The 22,203-nt window shown below is 45.8% G+C and overlaps 1 protein-coding gene across 2 annotated transcripts; it reads right to left on the bottom strand.

Moving 5' to 3' along the window:
• Positions 1-686: 686 nt before the first annotated feature.
• CMTM7 (CKLF like MARVEL transmembrane domain containing 7) lies at positions 687-21,879 on the bottom strand (the record flags this gene model as incomplete). Of its 2 annotated transcripts, XM_084281544.1 has the most annotated exons (5): positions 687-3,509; positions 3,863-3,944; positions 4,970-5,068; positions 7,704-7,877; positions 21,715-21,879. In XM_084281544.1, the coding sequence occupies 5 exons, from the start codon at positions 21,877-21,879 to the stop codon at positions 3,496-3,498; spliced, it is 534 nt and encodes a 177-aa protein (XP_084137670.1). The 2 variants fall into 2 exon arrangements, with proteins under 2 accessions (XP_084137670.1, XP_084137669.1); XM_084281543.1 differs by lacking the exon at positions 687-3,509 and having other exon boundaries at positions 3,846-3,944.
• Between the last annotated feature and the right edge of the window lie 324 nt (positions 21,880-22,203).

The following is a 22,203-nucleotide window of genomic DNA, read 5'->3' as shown; positions in this document are numbered from 1 at the left end:
CTTTGCGAGGTGCAGACCCTGCAGCTGTGAAAACTGACACAGCCCAAAGAGGAGGCTTGCACAGGGCCCCTGCTCAAGAACATCCTAGAGCCCTGGGGTGAGGGCACTCTCCTGCCACGGGGGTTTCCCTCTCCCCCTTCCTCTTTTTTTTTTGGTGTAAAAGTTTCACTTCCTCTTCTCGCCTTCCCAGTTTCTACCCTCACAAAGGCATTAGTCATTCTCTAGCTTATCTCAGTCACCATCTTTTTATTCAGCATGAAACAGTTTGTGCTACCCCTCTTCTTCCTCCAAAATTTTTATTTTAATTTTCAGTGAAACTGAACCCCACACTCTACCTGTGGTGGCTCAGAGGAACTACTGCCCTCATCTTGGGACCGAAGAGGGTGGACAACTTTTGGTGGGCTAGTCAGAGACCAGTGTATCCACACACAAGAAAAGGGGAATATTTTTTTTCCTGCAGCTTCTACAGCTTTTGTCCTCCAGTTGTAAGAGACATTTGGATGCTCCCAGACAGAAAAACACTGCTCCAGCAAAGGAATGAAGGAAAAAAATAAAAAAGGAGCAAGATAACAAGCCAATTATCAAAGCCATTTTATCATCCAAATAGCAAACAGTTTATTTTTAGATAAAGAGCTGGAATCCCAAATTTGACAAAGTAACAGACAGATGGAGATTTCAGAACCGGGTTGACACTGAAGGAAAGTTAGAACACTTCTGCTGGCAGAGCTACAGTAGTGAGGTGCCAAAGTCCTTGTCAGACAGAGCTGTCATTCACAGACCTGCTGGTAGAGTTGGTGATACCACCAAAAGCTGTGCTTTTCCTGGTGGATACGTTTCACAAGGATTTGGGAGAAGTGAGGAAGCTGTGCCAGCAGAAGTGTCAGTTTTCCAGCCTCAAAGGCACAAAACCAGAAGCAAACTTGTACTTGATGTCCCTTGATCCAGTACAAACAAGTGCACTTAGAGCAAAATGTATTCTTTGGGCTACCACACTGCATCATCCGGGAGTTCTTTGGTTGTTGGACTGCAAGAAATAGAGCTTAGGGATATGGTTTAGTGGAGGGCTGTTAGCGTTAGGTTGGAGGTTGGACTCGATGACCTTGAGGTCTCTTCCAACCTAGAAATTCTGTGATTCTGTGATTCTGTAAATTCCCCTAAAGGTTTCCCCCACGCCATGGGAGCAAGTGACAGAGTGACGTGGGAGGCTGAAAACGGGTGAGCACGTAGTGTCAGCAGAGGGGACACGATCCCAGCAGAACATGGAAACAGCCTTTTCTTCACTGCAAGCCCAGCCTCCAGCCCCAGATGCTTCTCTCCAGTGCCAGCGCTGCTCTGCGGGCCCAGCTGCACTCACACCACGCGTAGCTGAAGACTCCTTCCCACAGGATTGCCAAGGCAGGTGAAAGCTTGTAGAAGGTGCCTACTATCCATCTGAGTGCTGCTTTCAAGAGATGAAGGTGCTACCAACAGAAACAGAGCACTTCTCTTTCCTTTGGGGGAACAGAAGAGATTGTATCCTTAACTAGCTATCTTGTCAATCCAAATTGAAGCCAGGGGATCGTTTTCCAAAAACTGTGGCTAAGTCAGTATTGGCAGGTGATGAGGCACCTTTGTTGCAAAATGAAAAAGAGACCCCCCCAATCATATATTTATATCGCTACCTTCTGCTGGTATTTTCACTCAAAGTGAAGAGTTTTATTTGAATAATCTTCCGCATTAATGTCAAAGCAATTTACCTTGGAGTGAATATAGGTATCTTCATCCATATACAGTAGACTTCTGTGCTTTCCAATTGTTTCCTGCTCTGTGTTGTTAGGAATAAGTCACTTATGAAAAGGAACAGCAGTAGTAATCACAGAAACTGTGTGTATCATGAGAAGGGGGATTTCTGCCTTTCCAAGTTTTCTGCTCAGTTATTTCCATTTAATTTCTCATTATTATTTTTTTTTTTTAGAATTTTAGCAGTTGGCCAATTTCCTTTGTTAAAGAATAAAAAACAAAACCAAAAAACAACCAAAGACATGATAGGATGAGAGAAGAAATTAAGGTGGCAACAAATGGCAATGCATGATAACCTGTAAAGGGGCACAAAAAGCATTTTCTAAAAGCAGATCATTAAATTACTTAGGAGTATTTATGCAGAATTTCAGACAAATAGAAAAATGCATAGCAGGCCAGAAAACACTTCCTCCAGATTGGACCTGGCAAACTAAAAATCCTATTTTTTGCAGAAACCTGCTGCACTGTCATGCAGTTGTCCTGACGTAAGAGACCAACTTAAACGTGTCAGCTCTACTTCACAGCTAGATGTGAAAGGGAAGAGCACCAAGGAGGAGGAGCCTACGCTTCCCTTTTTTCTGCAAAGAGTTTCCAGCTCATCAGAGATGGACTGCAAAAGGGCAGAGGTGCCAAGAAGGTAGCAGCATTGTCCCAGCCTCAAAGTTACATAAAGCTTCACAACAGTGTCAGGTTGGACAAAACTCTGTCCAGGCTTTGGGCAGAGCCCCTGAAAATATCGACCCCAGCAGAGGCAGAGGAAGGGAAAAACCACATGAAAGAGGGAGAAAGAGGCACTAGACAGATTGTGATAGATTGCTCTATTCACAATGAGCTTTCCATAAACACCATTAGCCTCCAAAGAGAGTACTTTCCTTTCTAGGAAATTCAAGAGAAATTTCCCATACAGCAAGTCTTATGAACGTCCATTCCACCAACAAATATTTGTGAAAAGGAAAGAAAAAGACCTCACAAATCATTAAACGCTTATTCTTGGGTAGGTATTTCCCTGCATTTGGCAGAGGGAAGCTTTTAAGAATAATTTTTGATTGTTGATAAACTTAAAATTTGTGAACAAAAAAACCCGAATGTCATCATGTGCTGTTGGGGCTAGAAGAGAGTATTTGCAGTAATTCATACAAATTGCAGTTTGTATTTTTTGACGCTGGCTGAGCTGCTGTTAGAAAAATCCATGGCTCTGGTAGGAAGAGGTAACAAAGACTTGGGTCAGCTTATCCAGGCACAGATCAGTTTGTAACAGTTCCTTTGTTAAACAAACCATCCTTGGAAGTTAAAAAATCAGGTAGGAATTCGCAGGATTTCCCTTCTGTAAACAGATGGAGGAAATTAGAAACAATTCTTCCATCCCTCTGAAAGGAGAATCAAGCAACTCTCCAAATCAGTCTTTTTTTGTAGTACTTATTGCAAATGACTGGCAATGACTGCAGCCCAGCTTGAGAGACACACGTAGTCTTTCTCTGTAAAGCTCAGAAAAGAGTTGGTTCTCCATTATAAACTTCTTCTGGGGGGAAAGCAAACTTTTTGGATGGGGGATAAAAAAACAGCTTTGGTTCACAACATTGTTTTGCATAGGAATTCAAGTAGATCTTCAAAGGCTGTCCAGGCTTCTAATGAAATACCCAGGCTTTCTTCTCCATGGTGGATGCTCCTCTTTGGTATGCTATTTCGTAAGGCAGACCTCTTGCAGAGACGGAGGAGTCATACAGCTGCATCTTTGAAAAGGAAGCCAGAATCACTTTCACTGCCACAAACAAATGAAGCCACTCGATTAAAGAGCACACAGGAAACCTTCGTTTTGTAGAGGGTGGGAGAGGAAGAAGAGACAACACCGACACATTTGCTACTTACTAGAAGCAAATTATTTTGCTCTACAGCTTAGTTGTTAAAAACTGTCAGTAGCTGTGATACACGTGTTAACTGAAAGTATGGGATCATTGCTTTGTGAGGAATTTTGAGTAACAAGCAACAGGCTGTTAATAAAACCTCCCAGGTAGACGCTGCCACAGGAACATATAAATATTCATTTTGGGAAGCATTTCTGGCAGGCACTAAGCATGATACTTACTTGTTGACTGGGTAATGCAAGAAACCTTGTAGGATGACCAGATGCTTAAAACACAAAGGATCGTAGCTAGGAATCCAAAAGTCTGGGTGAAAAACAAACAAACAAACCACAAATATTTACCACTAGATGACACACATTCCATGAATGTACGGACTCTTGTATATTCACCTACATATTTTATGATGTTAACAGACCAAAAGGAGTTATGTTTTCCTCCAATCTGCCAATATGCTTAATGACAATAATAAAAAATAATAATCCATAGCATAATAGCAGCTTATGCTTTGACAAAACAATGTCTGGAAGATACACTGAGAATCATATACACGGGAGAGAAAAAGCTGGACAGCAACAGTGTCTCACCTGCCAGACTTCTCATTAGGATTCTGCAACAAATAAAATACTTTTCTAACACCTCCAATTTCTATTCTTTTGGCAAACCCCATTAAAACAAGTCTTTCTCTGCCATCTGCCAAATAAACAACTCAGGCAAGTCTTCTAGTCCATTTTCATCTATACAACATCACCAGAACCAAGTTCCTGAAAGCAATTTATTCTGGTGGGGTTGCATTTTAAGTCCTGTTGCTGTGAAAATACTGTTGCCCACAGGCAAAAGTCATGCTTCTAAAAGCCCCCTTGCCAACACAGCCAACAGAGACAGAGTGCATCTTCCACTGAGGAGGCCTGGGACTACAGTCAGTTTTAGCTCAGAAGAAATTATCTTGAACATGGGCAGGAGGAAGCAAAAGACTAGGGTGAAGTGCTCCCAGTTGCTCCAACAGCCATTTGGGAAACCTGCATTGTCTTAATTCTTCTATTCTTCTTTCAAACACATTTGTCCCCATGTGTTAACGCTGGAGCCTTTGGTTTCAGCTCACAGACAGGCCAAATACCCACTTCAGTGGTGACTCTGGAGTCTCACAACGAAACCTTTTTGCTGGCATTACATTCCAGAACATCCAATGAAATCAGCTAGAAGGCAGTGTACCAACTGAGACACCAGCAAGGCAAGTCAATAAGAAAACAAAGTGACAAGCAAGAGATTTCTAGTGCCCTAGTTAATATACATTGCAATGAAAAAGTGTCTAGACTAATAAACAGCCTTACCGCTCCAGCCACAAGGCCAGTCACATTGTAACTCTTCGATGCTGCTACGATGGATGCAATGAGGAGCAGAATGGTACCAATTAAATAATGAAGAAACTCCTGTAAAGACAAGCACAGGTTGCTTCAGTAGGGAACCTTAACAGGAAAGTATTTCTACACGCACCAGAATCAAAACAAGTTGGCAGAGGTTACCCGAGGCCAGAGGGAAAAAAACAAGTCAAAATGAAAAAAAAAAAGTTTTGAAAAGAAAGAAAGAGACAAAAAAACAACTTGTGAGCTGTCAGGCAGTGTGCCATACCTGACCTTCCGCTCAAAAGGGAGGGGCGAGCTGCAGGTCTGCTAGTGTCACTGGAACAAGATCTACTTACTGGGTAAGGATCCAGTCCCTTCAGCTCACTGGTACACTATTGAGGGTGAAACATTTACCTTTATTGCGTCAAATTACTCAAAGAGACAGTTCTGGAGGAAGGAAGAAGTTTTGAGGGGGCACTTCTCTAGTCTACATACATGACATGGCAATGAAGGCAGAGGAAATGCAAATGCTTCTACTTCTCATCGGAAAGTCAGCTAGTTCACTAACAACTTCCATCAACCTCGACTAGAAACAGGAGGGAACCCACAAAAAGCACGACTGTACAGATATTCATAAGCAATATCAGGTTCCAGAAAATCAGTCCAAGTCTGTAAGGGTGGCTGCAGCTTATTAATGCAGTAAGTAACACATGATGAAGCAGGTTTTTGTTTTTTTTTCCTGAGAAAGCACTGAGGCACTGTATTTAAGACTTTCTCTCATGTGTCAAGTATCACTCCAGGAGTTAATTTTACCACGCTGTAAACTGGTGTCATCTGTGGATTTGGACTTTCAGTCCTCGCAAGGTTTATGTGTGTCTGCACCATACAGGGGTTGTTCCATTTGGGGTGGGCAGGAGGGATTTCTGCTCACTCTACTTGCACTGCGTTACCAGCGTGAGCCAAGGAAATGCCATGTGTAGGGGAGAGGGGAGATTCCTCCTCAAACACAAGGAGAGAGTATAGAGTTTCAAGGAAATCCCAGAAGAGAAATAGTCTGTCATATCATACCACCTGCTAGAATAAAGTATTTCTGCGAGGAGGCTCCTCTGGCTAGTTTGCAACGCATCAGGCATGCCATTGCCTCCTCAGAGACGCCCAGTAAAGCAGTGTACACTGGCCACTACTATTGAAAAGCCCAACAGATGGGGCCAAGGTGTAAATGAATTGTCAAAGGCTAAATTACACGGAGAACCAACTCCTGGCAGGACTGGAAGAGTGCCCCTCTGGAGAAATGCTTTCCAGCTTTAAAAGGTGTCAGTGCAGAGCAACCTCTCGAACCACTTCGACTTTACTGATTGCAAGTCACTGCCCTGCAATGAAGAGATCCTGCCAGGAAACTCGGCCAAACACCAATCCTAGTTTCCCCAAGTCTCTTACAGGCCTTCCTATTCTGTTCTAAAGGTACTTAAATATTTGACTGAAAAGGAAAGTGGTTGGAAAAGAGCAGCAATGTATAAGCATCCCATCCCGTTAAACCTATCGGGGGCTGAGCAGCCACAGTCTGCAGTGCCTTAAACTCACATTTTGGAATGAACAATCGCAACAAAACCAAAAAGCAGGGTTTGCAAAGATCCAAACGGCACAGTTCTATGACAGCAGTGCACACAGCAAGTGGTGCTTGGCAAAACTGTCACTTAGCAGCTTCTTTCATTTGTATTTATCTTGGAATTTGTACTGCCTCTAGATAAAGACAGAAGTGCTTTCTGGAGACAGATAATGGAGGCACGCATTTTTAAGAAGTGTTGCAAGTCTACCCACATTATTCAATTAAAAAGAATTTTTTTTCTCTCTGGTTAGAAGTGGCTGGCTGGATAAACTGTTATCTCAGATCTGTAAATTACTTACTGTAGTTTCTATTAAAAGCCATCCAACTGCTTATTGAATTTCAAAATGTGCCCTACATCTCTCCTGGTTGGCATTTTCCACCCCACCGGCTCTTTTGCTGTGGGACTGACACGCCACTATGCATCCGAGAGACGTTTGTAAGAGCTTATTAAAACCTGTGATCCCACACCAGGACGCAGGACTCTTCTGCTAGCTGACCTGATCAAAGCTGCCGAGGAAGTTCAGGTCTCTCATTTTCTGTGCTGCTCGTTAGTTCTCTGCTAGGTCAGGAGAGATGGATGTGCAGGGGAAACGGGGGAACGAGGCAGAAACTTCCTGCAGGATATCCTAGGAATGGCCAGGCTACAGCAGTCAGGCTGAGGCTCCCATTCTTTGCTATTGTTTAAAGTTACCTCCAACCCTACCAAAAAGAGTCAAATTTGACTTAAATAGCACACACAGACTTTATTTTGGGACAGGATGTAGCACATCCATTCTAATGCAACGATTTGGTTCTCTAACAGCCACATAGCTACTATAAATGACCTGAGTTAGGGCCCACCTGCTGAGGCTTCTTTTCAGTTGGGTCAGAATCACACCATTGCCTTCCCTGGAGGAAATCTTGATTTCTATCTGTGTAAAGGAGAGCAGGAGCCAATCCAGGCCAGCTAAAAGAATTACTGTGTCTGCTGAACTGCATACTAACGCCAAAAGCAGCTAAAGGATTTGTCCATGAAAGAGAGCCTATCGACGTGTGGCAGCACAAGAAAACAAACTGTATAATCTAGACATCAACCCACAAGAGAAGCAAGGCACGCAGACTGCCTTACAGACTTACCGCAAGGGGCCAGCTGACACAAGTGAGCATCCTGTAGACTCTGAAAATGTGGATGATGTAGAAGAACAAAACCATAACCAAGTCGCACATGGCGACAATCTGGAAGTAGCTGTATGCACTGTAATTCGTCCACTGAGAATTGTTTACGCTGATGAATGCAACCAGCAGCGAGATCTGAAAGACAAAAAGCACGTTAAAGGTTTTTAGAGTGGCCAATAAGATGGTTTCAAACACACCAAAATGTCATTTAGAAACAGAAGACAAACATCCAAAGTCAACTGCATGGTCCCAGCGAAATGGAGGACAAAGTACCAAGCACGAAAATAATCTTTTAAAACTTGCAGTTAAATCCACTAAAGCAACCACTAAGAGTGGGAAGAGAGCCAACTGCTAGAAGGAAGGCAGCAGTCTCAGCCTGAAGAATCCAACCTGAAGAAGTCTCCGTGTACAAAACAAGAGGCCTCAGATAGAGCAGAGGCACTGACAGCCAGGAGTTGCAGCAGCAGCTGAAGGACCTTAACCGCGTGGACTTTCAGAAGGGTGTGGATTGCTCAGTGCAGTCAAAATCACCAAATGCTGTAAAAATGAACCCACAAACACGTATCTTTACTTCTATTTCGTGAGATTTCCCACACAAAATCGTAAGGCAGGGCTCAAAATGAACTAACAATTACACCCTTCCTTTTCTTTTTTTTTTTACCACCTATGCAGGAGGAGTATTAGCAGGCTGCAAGGTCGTACCACAAGAAATAATACAAACTTTGGAGGAACTGATTAATTCACCCCATACCCGACACCGTCATTGAAAAGCTTTGATATGCTAACAGGGTTACATGAAACCACAACGCATTAATGTACACCTTCTGTCAGCTGTAGGCTTGAAAAGGACAAGAGATCTCTTTATTTTTTTAATCTAAAGCTACTCATTTATTTTACTGATCTTGCAGGTTGCACCAACGCAGATAAACTGGGTGATAAAAACAAATCTACCCAGGTTATACCCAAATGTTTTGTTATTACAGACTTTGGCAAGGAGTGTTTTCAGCCATTGTAATTTTCAGTTCATCCGGGCTCAGCCAGGAGCAGTCATGATTCACACTTTAAGAGTTTCTCCACGACATGAAAAAACTTTCTGAGGAAGCCTGCTCTTCACTACTGCACCACACTTCTGTGCACAACCAGCTTTCAACCCCCTAACCTAAGCTGCATCCATTAGCAGAGTAATTTAACTAGATTAAAAGGGAAAAAAAACAACACCCAGCACCCAAACAACATAGCTCAGATTCTTCCTGCTGCATCTTTGAACTTCACCTGCTCAGTTGGAAGTGGACAGGCTAAACACACGCACCCTCCTGTTCCTTTCTTCCCAGGTGTGCTCCCCTTCCCAAGCACGTAACCCTGCCTGCACCATGCCTGCTCTCTGCCCCTCAGTCCAGGTCTCACAGCGTGGCCACTGGCTACTCCTGAATGCACAAAGTCCTGTATTTTGTGCACGGTGGAGGTTTCTGAGGCGTTACGTTTCTCAGAAGACACCAAAGCAATGCTCTCCACTGTTTAAAGACTTTTGGCCAAGTTCTTTAGTTCTGAGATCATTTTGATGAAGCTTTGCCCTATCTATTTTCATGAGCAGCCTTTGTCTTCCTCTCCTTACCACCCTGACTCCAGGCCCCATCGTGTACTGGTAGGCCTCCCTGATTCAGGTGCTCTCACAACAACCAGTTATCAGCTTCAATTACACTGTAAAAATCAAGAAAAAAGCTATTCAGAGAAATGTTAGATCTGCCTACTGGCTCATTGCACGCTTGAACCATTACCTTTAGCAGCTTTTGTACCGTGTACAAAGGATAAGAAGGACGGAGGCCTTGAAGTACAACCACCAGCCAAATAACAAGAAGCACTGGTGAGCCTTGCTTTAACAGAGCTGGTTCTTTCAGCTTCTGAAGGTGAAGCACAAAAGTGTGGGTTTTTTTTCTTCCTTTAGACAGAAGGTCTAAAAATTTCAGAACAAGCAGAAAGACGAATGTGAGCCATCTAACAAGAAGATCAGAAAATTCACCTGAGGTGTTATATTCCTCCAAAGTAAGAAGATCCAAGGTACCAAACGGCCTGTGAAGAAGCTGTTCAGCTCCCAAGAACAAGGTGGAAGCTTGGATTTGAGCAACCAGGCTCTCCACTCCAAGTGCACTTCCCAAAAACAATTGGCACAGATTCCCCCTTTGCTGCTTTCAGGTGTGCCTCAAACTCAATCATTAAAAAGAATAGCAGCCAGTGCAGCAAACAGAGCCACAGCATATTCTCCCTCCTTTAAAAGTGACAAATATCGAAGTTCCACCACCAGATAGCAGAGTTGACGATGCTATGCCACGAATATATGATGATAGAGCAGGCAATGGCTGTATCTATTTTTTCGTGTAACTCCTGTTCCCAGAAAACTTGGAATCGAGCAATAAAAAGATTAATATGCAACCGTCTGAGATACAGTTAAACATCCATCAGAATTCAGGTTGTGGCACAGACATAAATATATAAGGGGACAGAGAGAAAAATGAATGGCAAAGTAATAAAATGATCAAGTGTTATGAATGTCCTTTATGTATCTGTGCTCGGGGCAGCAGGTTAATACAGCTTGGAAATAAAAAACTGAGGCACAAAAAAAATTCAGGGCATTGCCAATTCCATTTCAATATCGTATTTCACAGGTTGTGAAGGCTGCAGGCTGTGACCCACAGCCAGCCAGACCAGAAGCACAGGTCAAACGATGCTAAGTCTCGTTGGAAAATTTCGGTGCTTTCCACAAAACGGGACCAGGCTCCAGAGCTGCAGTCCACAAGGGGTGAGGGACACGCTGCAGGAGACTAGGATTTACGTGCTTTCTGGTTTCTGAAAAGCAACACAAAGAGCATATGCATCAGTCAACTCCAAGGGGCGATTTTTGGGTTTAAATTAAGTCCCGTATTTACCCCGTTTCACCAAAGTTGATCAGCTTAAAGTTGACTTTCTGCTGGAGCAGATATTTGAAGTAAGCCATGAGGAATGTTTAGGAACACTGGGATATTTCAGCAACTCTCTCTCAGTGAAGCCAACGTGAGCTGAAGGCAGTCAGCAACTGCCAGGAGGCACTCAACACCTCACCAGAGAGAACAGACACTGTGACAGAGAGATAGGACGAGCCCACATTCCCTTCTCTATTTTGAGCTGGAGACAAGTCAGTCCTCTCCTCAGCAACGTGCCTGCGGAAGATGCTGGCTCTTGAATAGCACTGACAAAAGTTCCCAAGCCTAAACACCACCCTGATTTGAACCAGCTCACACACATCGATGAGAACCCCTGACCCGCCTCTCCTCCAGGCTGAGCAGCTCCATCTCTCTCAGCCGCTCCTCGTGTGAAGGATGCTGCAGTCCTTTAATCACCTTCGTGGCCCTGTGCTGGACTCTTGCAGTAGCTCCAGGTCTCTCTTGTACTGGGGAGCCCAGAACTGGACACAGCACTCCAGGGGTGGCCTCACCGGTGCTCAGCAGAGGGGAAGGATCACCTCTAAGGATGCCCACACCTTCCTCCTGCATCCCTCTGGCAGGAGAGGAGAGGAGAGGAGAGGGGAGGACTGGACAAGAGTCATAAATTCTCTCTCCTCGTGCTATAAAACGCCGCTTGAAGTGTTTCCCAGCAATGCTGTTATTCTTTAAAAACGTGCTCTGTTTTTCTCCCAGATTCTTCTTGTCCCTGTCAAAGAATGGAGTAACGAGCACCTAAAGTCCATCGGCCATTCGTCACGCTCAGTAAAAAGCAAGGAAAATGTGTAGCAGGACTTCAAGGAAGTCATCCTTCCACTGCTGGAAAACTCAACAGAAAGGGAAGGAGAGAAGTCACGCCTTTGTATTAGGAAGAGATTGCATCTCAGGATTAATAGGCTGAACTCCCCTGCACAAATAAATAATAATAATAAAAAAAAAAGGTGCTGGACTGTATCGGCAAAGACAGAAGAACCTGGACCAACCCTGCAAGCTCAAATCGCCTGCTGCAAGGAAAGGGCAGGCAGAAATGAAGAGCTTACAGATACTGCTTTCCTCCCCAGTGCCCTGAGGGAACCATAAGGTACGAAAGGCTGTGCCCTCCACATCCCTCCCTTTATGCTGGCTGGCACCTCTGAGCATTTTCTGAGCCGGTGGTAGGAGGCTGCAGTTTATCTGACCACAGAACGATTTTATAACCCAAGAATAAATCTGGGCGAGTGCTTTATACGGTCCTTTTCTACTGTCCTGCTTTAATAGACGTAATAAATAATGCTCTGATTTTATCACCAATGCTTAATTCTTTCGTAACATTTGGAGAGAACTAAATTTTCTTCAGACCAGCTACCTGCACAAATATAAATCCACCTCGATCTCCACTATTGACAACAAGAGGCTACAAAGGAAAGCCTGATGCTCTGAGCGTTAAAGACATTTCCACACACACACACTGACAGATGGGAGGAGTTGAATGTCAGTCCTAGTGTTTGACCACCCTCATGTTAAGAAATTCTTCCTCAACCTCCCCTGGCCCAGCTTTGTGCCGTTCCTTCACATCCTAGTAAAGACTTGTGCTAAAGCTCTGCACCTTCAGAACACCTCAGACATGGAAAACGAGGCAAAAATCCCACCAGCTGACCACTGATGTAGCAGACAAATGTGAATGTAAAAATCTGTGGGAATAACCCTACAGCAATCAAGCAGAGCGTCACAGAACAAGTAAAAGAGTAGGAAAAGGCTGGTCTTTTGGGGGTTGCTTTTGGGTTGGTTAGTTGCCATTTCACTTACTATCACTTACTTACTTAGAGTAGACTGATATCACGCGTCGCAAAAAAAAAACCCAAACATCCAGAAGACATCCCCAGTAAACTCCTGTTTTCCACCTGGAAACATGACCTGTAAAGGCAAGGCCACTACTCATCCCTTGACCATTCCTGACTGTTTTTTCCCCCAAATTATCCCCGGCCTGTACCCAGCTGCTCTTTCACAATCCCATTAATGACCGTGACCAAGTATCCCTCAGAAATGCCGAGAGCCTGCTTTCCAGGCAGCTCCTGGGTGTCCCGCGATGGGCAGCAGTGAAGGAATCCCTCTTTTTGCTTTGCTTGCACGCACAGCACCTGCTTCCCTTATAAAACTGTCATTACCTCGATCCACGAGGCCTCTTGCCTTGCTTCTATTTAATTCCCAACCCTACAGGAGAGGGGAGTGTGAGAGCCAGGGTGGGTGCTGGGGTCAACCCGCTGCAGGTGGCTCTCCCTGCCTGGCACTTCAGCTGCTGCAGCAGCACCAGGGGGAGTGTTAAAAACCTTCACTGCAGCAGGGATCCGAAGGTGGATCTTGCAAATCCCAAGGGTGTATCCTGCACCGATAGGCTGAGCCTGCTGTCCTGCCGTGTGACCTTTAGCTATGAAAAATAGCGTGGTTTTTTATATATATATAAGAAAGATAAGGTAGATAGGAAGCAAAACTGCCTCCAGGTACCCAGCATCCTGATTTCCCCATTCACATGAGAACGAACAACAAGTCCCACTTCTAATGTATTCCAGCTGTCTTCCCTGCTGCCTTGCATCAGGCCACGCGCTGCAACTGCATAACAAAATATTTCCAGCGGAGAGGTTCGGCTTGATGCATTTAAGCCAAAACTGTCCAAAAAAAAAAGTCAAAAACTGCACGAAGTATTACGGGGTTGAAGGGAATCAGGGAACTGACACAGCAACAGAGTGATTCTGTCTGTCCATCTGCATATCCTTCCCTGTGTGAGTTATTTTTCCAGCTGCTGTCTGTTCTATAATTAGTGCAGCAGCGCTGCCCATGTCAGAACAATGGTGCCAGAGGGAGCGGCACAAGCAGCTGGGAGAGGGGGACACAAGGATGCTCTTTCTGGGTGGCACTGCCAGAAATACAAGCCTCGGATGCCCACTAGCCAAAGCACCATTTAAAAAGCAGGTGGAGAGGCAAACAAGGCATCATCTCAGAGCACTGTTAGGGGAAAAGCGTCATGGGACAGGGCTCGGCGTGGTACGAGGCCCATACAAACACTGCAGGCAGCAGCTCTGGTTTACCAGTCTCCAGCTTGCAGTTGGCAGCATCTGAAACACAGGAAAGTGCTGTTCCTTTCCATCCTTCTTTGATAATTTAACCCTCTGGAAGACAGAAACAGCATTTTTTGCCTGGATGCTGTGAACAAAATTGAAAGGAGAGCTTCACCAATGTACTAATGAACCACTGCACTGCTCCAATCCTCCCTCTTCCTGAATCTAAGAACAGGAGGACCCTGAGTATTATCCACGAAACTGATAAAAACCAGCTGATTTCCACTCTCTTAACATTTACCCAAGTTCTAGTGTGAGCAAATGTACAACAGCTGTGTGCCTACAGATCTGGAGCAAGGGACAGCAGTGACTCACTTGAAGTTTTATTACAGCATTTTTAAAAAAAAAAACACAACACAACATAATAAGAGCTAAATGCTTCTTTTATTTGAATGAAAAAAGAAAGTCAAAGTTTCCAGCTTGTGACACCAGCCAAGATACTAAGTGGAATTTTCCGTTCTAGGCGTGCCAGGCAGGATAACCAGGCCCTGTTTAGGTGTCCCACACCGAGCAGAAATGTCACTGACTGCAGCTGTACTGTCACCGTGCGTTTCCAGAAGTTACACCTCAAGGCAGTGAAGCAACACCTTTATTATTCATTACGTATTTCTGGACAGAACCAAACGCTTTTTTTTTTTGAGCAGCTTCCCAAAACAGAAAGACGAGCGGAGCTCAGGCCAAGGTTACAAGCGTAATTCGTGCAAGACTGGTTCAGCTAATTTAAGCAACAAAGCTGGCCGATGCTGCAATCAAGATTTTCTTTCTCCAGAAAAGTGGTGCTGGAAGTGCGGCTGTAACAGCCGAACCCCCACTAACAAGAGAAAAAAAGAGATAAAGAAGCCAGCCCACTTAAAACTTCACTAATGACGGATGAAATCAGCAGCCCTCGAGTGCATGGCTCTGTGAAGCAGTCAGTCTTTGGTCGCGCAGCGATCTCTCAGCCCCTGTGTCTGGGCAGATTTCCTTCTTGTCTGGCTGGTTTGCAAAAATACGGAGGCTGCCTGACCTCTGATAAGCACCTTCTCTTGTGCGCTGCCATCCACGGGCTATTTATTGAAGATAAAAACAGTGGGAGGGTGAGAAGGAGGCAAAATTATCTTATTCAGACCCTCGAAGACTCAGATAAAGGACAAGCAAGTGGCATTCTTTATCTACCAAAAAGAAGTTATCTATCTGTTCAGGAAGAGGCCTCGGTGGTAGAAGAGGACGCGGGGTAATCACAGAAGCAGCGTGTCAATGACATTATTAATGAGCCCTGGTTGCAGGATGTCAGCCACGATTACCAAAAGGGCAAATCTTCGTGACGACCAGCAGCAGTTAGGTGCTGATTGTGCACGTCCCAGTGTGAGCAAGGCGTCGATCCCACCTCTGCCAGCTCAGCCAGCTCCCTGCAGCAATCCTCCGAGCTGCCTGCTCCGCCAGCACACGGTGCTGGGAGGAAGACAAAGCCTGAAGGTCCTCTTCAGGACGAAGCCAGCTCACAGCTTGCCCATCTATTAACAGTGGAGGAGCAAGGCACCTCTGAAACCAGTTCTCTGAGCCATACATAGCATATATTGAGTTGTTTGAAGTCCTATACCATAAGTAAGACATGATATAGGAGCTTGATCCTGACTTGTGAGCTACAGAGCTCTTGCACACAAAGGTCATGGCTGTCTGAAGGCGGCTACAGCACCGATGCATGGCAGCACCACCCACAGAGCAGGAGCCCACGCTGGCTGCCCAGCCAAGCCTGGCTCAGACGGGCTGGCTGCTCGAAGCCCGAGGCACGCAGTGTGAAAAAAACCCACAAACTCCACTCGACAAACCACGAAGTTTCCCTTTTGATGCATATCCAGCAGCACACACCTACTCTAAACCCGATGGGAAGGTGTAACACAAAGCCAGGACCTCCTGGCAACAAACTCCCCGCGGATCTATCAAAAGAGGTCATTTTCCTGAAAAGCTGAAATGTTTTCCTCATTTTCCTGAAAGCTGAAACAAAGAGCACCCTGCAAACCGCTCAGGAAAGCCTCCGTGCCTGCTAGCCCTCAGCAAGCAAGCTGTTCGGCCCCTGCCCTTGCCGATGCTGCTGACAACACGACCTGCTGTTGTTTGAGGCATTTATTGCTTGGCTGATTCCCATCTCCTGCAGTTAACACCTGCGAGCTCTTCTCCCTGCCCCAGAGAACACCACGCTGACATCTGGCAGTCGCACAGACAGCAGTTGAAAAGTTTGTAGCTGTCAGCTCAGCAAAGGCTTTGTTTGCCGTGGCAATGGGCTCCTCAGGTGACAGGAGGGCTGTTTACCTCTCTGAAGTCCACGTTGTTAGATGTGTTGGCACATCCTAATTGTTTAATCAGGAAAAACCCCACCACTGGAGTGTGTGGGGATTGTGTGGGATCGTGTTTTTGCCTTGTAGATGAGAGACTTCTTCAAGTGGCCTTCCAGTCCCAGGGTGGGTGTGATTACAGACTTGCAGGAATGTATGCTGGGCCTTTCTGTAGTTCTGCAGTGCCTGCTGGTCATCTCAGGTTAAGAGCACATTTTTCTCCCAGCTGTGATTGCTTCTCTCTTGATGTTTCTCAGAAACAGCATTGGAAAAAAAAAAAAAACACGCCACACCATTACCAAGAACATTCCAAGTAAATTCCTCTTGAAGCAGCTTCTCAATCTTGTAATCACCTTAAGAGCCCAAGTTATGCAAAAAAGAAGCGTACCAGGTGGGGGAAAGAAAATCACAGCAATTTTGAAGTTTCGTCTCTGTGTACTGAAAGCAGCAATTTCTGGCTGCCGTATATTTACCCCTGACCACAAAACAGGAGGGCCAGCCCACGGCACACACGATGTGACGAGAGCACGAAGGAGGCAACGAGCCGCAGGGCCGAGTGAGTGCCTCGCAAGGACTCCCCTGGGAGGGAGCAGAGGAAACACTTACTCATAGTGGCCGAACGCTGTCTGGCTTTTGGGGACGATACCACCTCGCCCAGGTAATGCAGGGCTGATACCTGACATTCGCGTGGCCAGGAACGCTGCCCTCACTGAGCCTCTGGGGTCGCCCCTGAGCCTCCTCTTCCCCAGGCTGAACAAGCCCAGCTCCCTCAGCTGCTCCTCGTAGGACTTGTTCTCCAGACCCCTCACCAGCTTCGTTGCCCTTCTCTGCACCCGCTCAAGCACCTCGATGTCCTTCTTGTAGCGAGGGGCCCAAAACTGAACACAGTACTCGAGGAAGAGCTGATCCACTGGTTCCTGCTCTCTGTGGCTGGAGAGGCGGATGTCCACAAAGGGACGCTGCCTCCCCAGAGAGCAGATATAACCCCCTTGCACTTCATAAAGTAAAGCAACAGCAGGAAGAATCCGCTTTTCACATCTAACACTCCAGGACACCACATATACCTGATTAAGATTTTAATTGCTACTGCAAATCTAGCTTCCTGTTAAACATACATGTCAGGAAACTGCTGCCAATACTTCACTCTGCTCTTTCAAGCGTGCTGAACAGGGCTCAGGTGATGTGGTAAACTTCTAGGCTTCATTTCCTGTTACTTTTTGTTGTTGTTGTTGTTATTGTTTCAGAAGCTGCGCCTGCTCGCCCTTGTTCAGTCATGTCTGTACCAAGAGGACTACGTGCAATAAAGTTCCTAATGAAGGTTTCGCAAGGAATCCTAATGGATGGGAGCTCCCACTCTGTGCTCTTGGGAAGCCTCTTCTGGGATACAAATCAAACAGTCACTGACACCTTTGGATCACAGATTTCCTAACAGTAACCGCATTGCCTTTCTACGAAATGGACTGGAGCTGACTTTTTGGCCTTCTGGAACAGTTTAAAATCGAGAAAAATCACTAATATCTTTTTTGCTGAAAAAAAAAAAAAAAAAAAAAAGAAAGTAAACAGTAATCTGGTAATTAAACCTCCCTGTAACAAAAGGAAAAGAAAAAAAAAAGGAAAAAGAAATAAAAGAAAAAGAAAAGAAAAGGACTAAATTCTTAGCTTGTGGTTTGAAGCACGTGGAACCAATTCAGGCTCATGTAGCTCCTGCCATTATATCCCAGGCACTTGCTCTTGCTGACAATAGTCTCTGTGGCTGCACTGTTCCCTAAAAACTCCTACAGAAAGAAAAAAAAGTGAAGGAGAGTTGCAAGGAAGCTACCCCAGGTCCCTGGCTTGGTGTACTCTGCATCTTTGCAGCACTGCGGTGAGGCAGAAAGGGAAAATTCCTCACACAGGGGCTGCCTGTGAAGTTCTGTCCCATGAAATAAAAGCCTGCCAGCCTACCACCAGGCACTGCTTCGGCAGCACACAGGGAGCTCACTGTTTGCTCCCAGCTCGAACGCAAATACCTGGGCAGAAATTTCAACTGGCCACCCAGAGCAGAGGCATGGAAAAAACACAACCAGGCAAGTCAGCCGGTTTCAGCGATCTCAGAGTGGAAATAACAAGGCTTCCTAGACCGATTGGGTTTAATTAGTAGGCTCGGGCATTCCTCCCTCAAATGCTCTCGCTTACTTTGGAGACACCTACGATTTAGACAAATTCCTTCTCTCTGGCCAGCATGCCAAGCAAAGTCCCTTTGCCGGGGCTTCTAGCAGAACAACAGCGATTAGCACCTGCAAGATACAGTTCTGGCCTTTCCTGAAAACAGTAGCTTTGCTGCTAAAAAAAACGTCCAATTTCTTACTGTTTATTCTTATTTCTTCTCTGCATATCACCAGAATCCCTCTCTTCTGACTGAACAGCATTATTACCATTATTATACATCCCCAGCACACTGCTGCAGAGAATTAGGTGATTTACTTCAATCAGCTCCATAGACAAAAGATGTTTCAGGCTCAAGAACAAGTCGAAGGATTGAGAGGCTCTCAGATCATTCTAAGCAGCTTCTGCTTTTGTGCATTCCCTTCTCCTGTATCAATGGTTTTGATGAGGAATTTCCTAATTCCACTAGCAGGTTGTGCTTTCTTTTCATATTTTAACATCTTCTGAATGTAGCTCTCCAATAAATTTGGCTGATATCATCCAACACATTGAGAAGTGGATCTCGGTTTTAACAAGCTAACTACCAACACTTTTTATCTTTCAGATTTCGATGTATTAATAATCTCTTGAACACCATTTTTAACTGTATGTCTGCATATGAATAATCCAGGGAAGTTTCAGCAAACTTGAAAGCCGCTCAGAGTTAGAGATGCCTTGTTGGCCATTCCAATATCAAGTATATAATTGCTTTTGTCGAGACACACTTTGGAAATAAAATATATACTCAGCAGAAAAGCTTCAACTATTATTGCCTTAGCATTTTTAACAAGTTGAAATGATTTCATTAAGTCAACTTTGATTGGGTTTATTCTTTTTTACCTTGCAACGTTTGTCATTTTTTTCCCCAGTCTTGAGATTTCTGTTCTTTTTTGCCTGGTGAAACTACTCTTTCCTGATTCATACTGAGCTGGAAGAACGAGCAAGGCTCTTAGCTTAAAGCACTCTGCATACTGAGGCTGGGCTCACCACGCCAGAACCACTGCCTGCTCCGTAACAGCAGCGTTATTCCGGGAACAAGCTCCCTCCATCCCCAGCTGTGGTCACAGCCAGCTTGGCCCACCTTGCAGGAGGGGCCAGAAAGGCACAGGCTGCTGGCCTCCTCTGCTCCTCTCAGGGTCGAGAAGCAAGGAGCAGGCTGAGAATGGTTTGAGAAGTCTGAGGGACCAACACGAGCACATGCCTCTACAGCCTCCACTGGCAAACGCGCACTGAGAGCAGGACCTAGCCCAACACCGTGCCTTTGCCATCCTCCAGACTTCATCTGGAAAGACACAAAAGGCCCACGAGGGCTCCACCAGGAAGCCAGCCGACACCGACCTGCTTCAACCTACGAACAATGCCACCCGAGCCACCTCAGTGACAACACATGCACAGCGCCGTGTCTAAGGGCACAGGAAACCTCAAAAGACTTCCACCCTTCATCTGAGGTCTGCCGAAAGCCGAGTAAGATAGTTACCAAGAAAGTCTCACTACACAGCTTGCCAGCAGTAGCATCGAGCTGTGTTCAAGTTACAGCAGCTGAAGTCTGGTAGATGTTGAAGATAACTTCATAACCTCCTGTTAAAATCACAGCAGCAATTCAGACTGCATTTGGAAAACGGAGCCCCTACTAATTACTAATGTTATTATTAATACTCATGCATGAAAAGCAGCTTTCCGACTGCCTTCTTGCCATGTAAAACACACAGGTCACACACTATTTTTCAATCTCTTCAACTTGTCAAAGATTGCTGAGTTTTAGGCCTTGTGTTAAGATCTTTTGTGCAGGATAAAACCTGTGACATTATCTTCTATTTCCCTGGTATAATTTCCCTGGCGTGTTGATGACATCTATTAAGATAATGTCATGCACATACACATGCAATCAAATTATATATGTTAACTTTTTGGCTTACAGGTACTGCAAACAGCCCTTAGCACTACTATAAATGATGAAATCCTAATGTTTCTTTCCTGTTCTCTTTCATAGTTATTTCTTGGTAGAAGGGATTGAGGAAGAAAGAGAAAATAGAAACTGGAGTGTTCCCACTTCAGAGCCACAGCCATTCAGAAGCCCAGTACGCTACGAAGCGTGTTTTATGTCTGTCCCAAAAGACCTTATCTTCGTCCTCTGTCAGCATAATGGTTCTCCTTCCTAATAAGACTACAGCCCTACCAGATGCCTTAAAACTAATCCAGGAATGTTTTGAGATTTACCGTAGAGAATTCTTTTCGAACACAGATACTGCGAACACTTTTCACTAGGAGAACTACATCCATGGATATAGAAATCTCTGAGAAGAGATAAATTTTAGATAAAGCCTTAGGAAAGTGTCTTACTGGGTGCAGGAGGTCACCTAAAACTAGCCTATTTCTACACACTGCAGCACAAATATTTAGTTTCTTAGTAAATTGCTTGAGAGTAAGACATTATCATGATACCACATCAGAAGTGTTTCATCTGCCCAAAGTTCCTTGGATATCTGAACTAATTTCTAGTGATGTTATTTACAAGCGAGCTGGAAAGCAGAAAAATGTAAGAGGGTAAAGCTGCTCCTGGGAACTCGTTTATGGTATTTTAACTTTTAAGGCCACCACAGAAAACCACCAGCTTAAATTCTGATGAAGCTGATACAGAACAGCATTGATAGAATAGTACCTGATATAAAATAAGTGTTGCATTATTACATACATTTACATACACTACATAAAAATATGTAGAGTATGTAAAGCATACACACACGCTTTGCATGTGTGCCAAACCTGAAACTTCAGCAGAAATATGCGTGCCTGTGCTAGCTTTAGGAGGAACGGGGAAGTGTAGCAGCAGCAGGGTGGATCTCAGAGAGGACTCGGTATTTCTAGCCCATAAAAGGCACCGTTCCTCCCAAAGCGGTGAAAGTGAAATCAAAAATGGCCTTTTAGTTAATCAGCAAAGCACAGGTTTTAGCTGTAGGTTCACTTGCAGTGTGGATTTGTGCTCAGCATGGCATTCGTGCCACGTTGGCCCCTGGAAAGATACCGCAGATCCTCACGATGGTTTGGGATCAACCCAAGCGAAGAGAACAGGGCAGGTAACTGTTCATAGACCTCCGTGAGGTGCCCATCGTTACCCAGTGCCAGCAATGGGATCCAGCAGCCAAACCACCTCAGGGACTAACACACAGTGTGCGCCCCAGCAGGGAGAAGGAGCTGCCCCATCCCTTAGCCCTCTGCACACCTGGATGGCGCGAAGCTCCATCTCCTTTCAATTTCTGCTTTCCAGCCGTACTTCCCCCAAATTGCTGTCAGTCCCAGCGGCGGCGCCCACCCCTCCGAGCCCAGCACCTCTTCCAGCCCCTTCCCCACAAAACCTCGCCACAAGCCGAGGCACGACGACACCCCCCACACACACACACCCTTGCCTTCGTACCATCTGGGCCACCTTCAGCATGCCGGCACAGGAGCGGAAATAGGCGCCGTCCACCAGCTCCCCGTCCGAGCTCGCTGAGGCGCTGGAAGAAGCGGCGGGAGGCGATGTGGCCGCCGGCCCGGAGCTGCTGACGCCGGTGCGGATGACCCGCGCCCCGTGCGACATGGCTGCCGGCCCCGCTCCCCTCAGCGCCCACCGGCCCGCCACCGCCGGCACGGAGGCGGCGGGGCTGGGCGGCGCCGAGGGGCCGCTGAGGGGCAGGGCGGAGCGCCGAGCCTCCCCGCCCGGCCGGCTGGGGTGGGGAGAGGGCAGAGGGAGGGTTTTGGGGGATATGGGGTGAAGGAGGAGCCGGCTCGGTCCCCCTCGGACTGTGGTGGCTTGGCTGAGGTGTCCGCTGAGGGGACAGCTTCCCTCACGGAGAGTGCTCTCGCACCAAAACTACACAACGAAGCACCAAATCTCCACAGAAAACCCACAAAAGCACCACCA

The sequence above is a fragment of the Netta rufina genome (genome assembly GCF_964035555.1).
Source record: "Netta rufina genome assembly, chromosome: 2".
NCBI classification, from domain to species: domain Eukaryota; kingdom Metazoa; phylum Chordata; class Aves; order Anseriformes; family Anatidae; genus Netta; species Netta rufina.
Note: the sequence above shows the minus strand (reverse complement) of the source record. Positions and strands in the feature narration are given on the sequence as shown.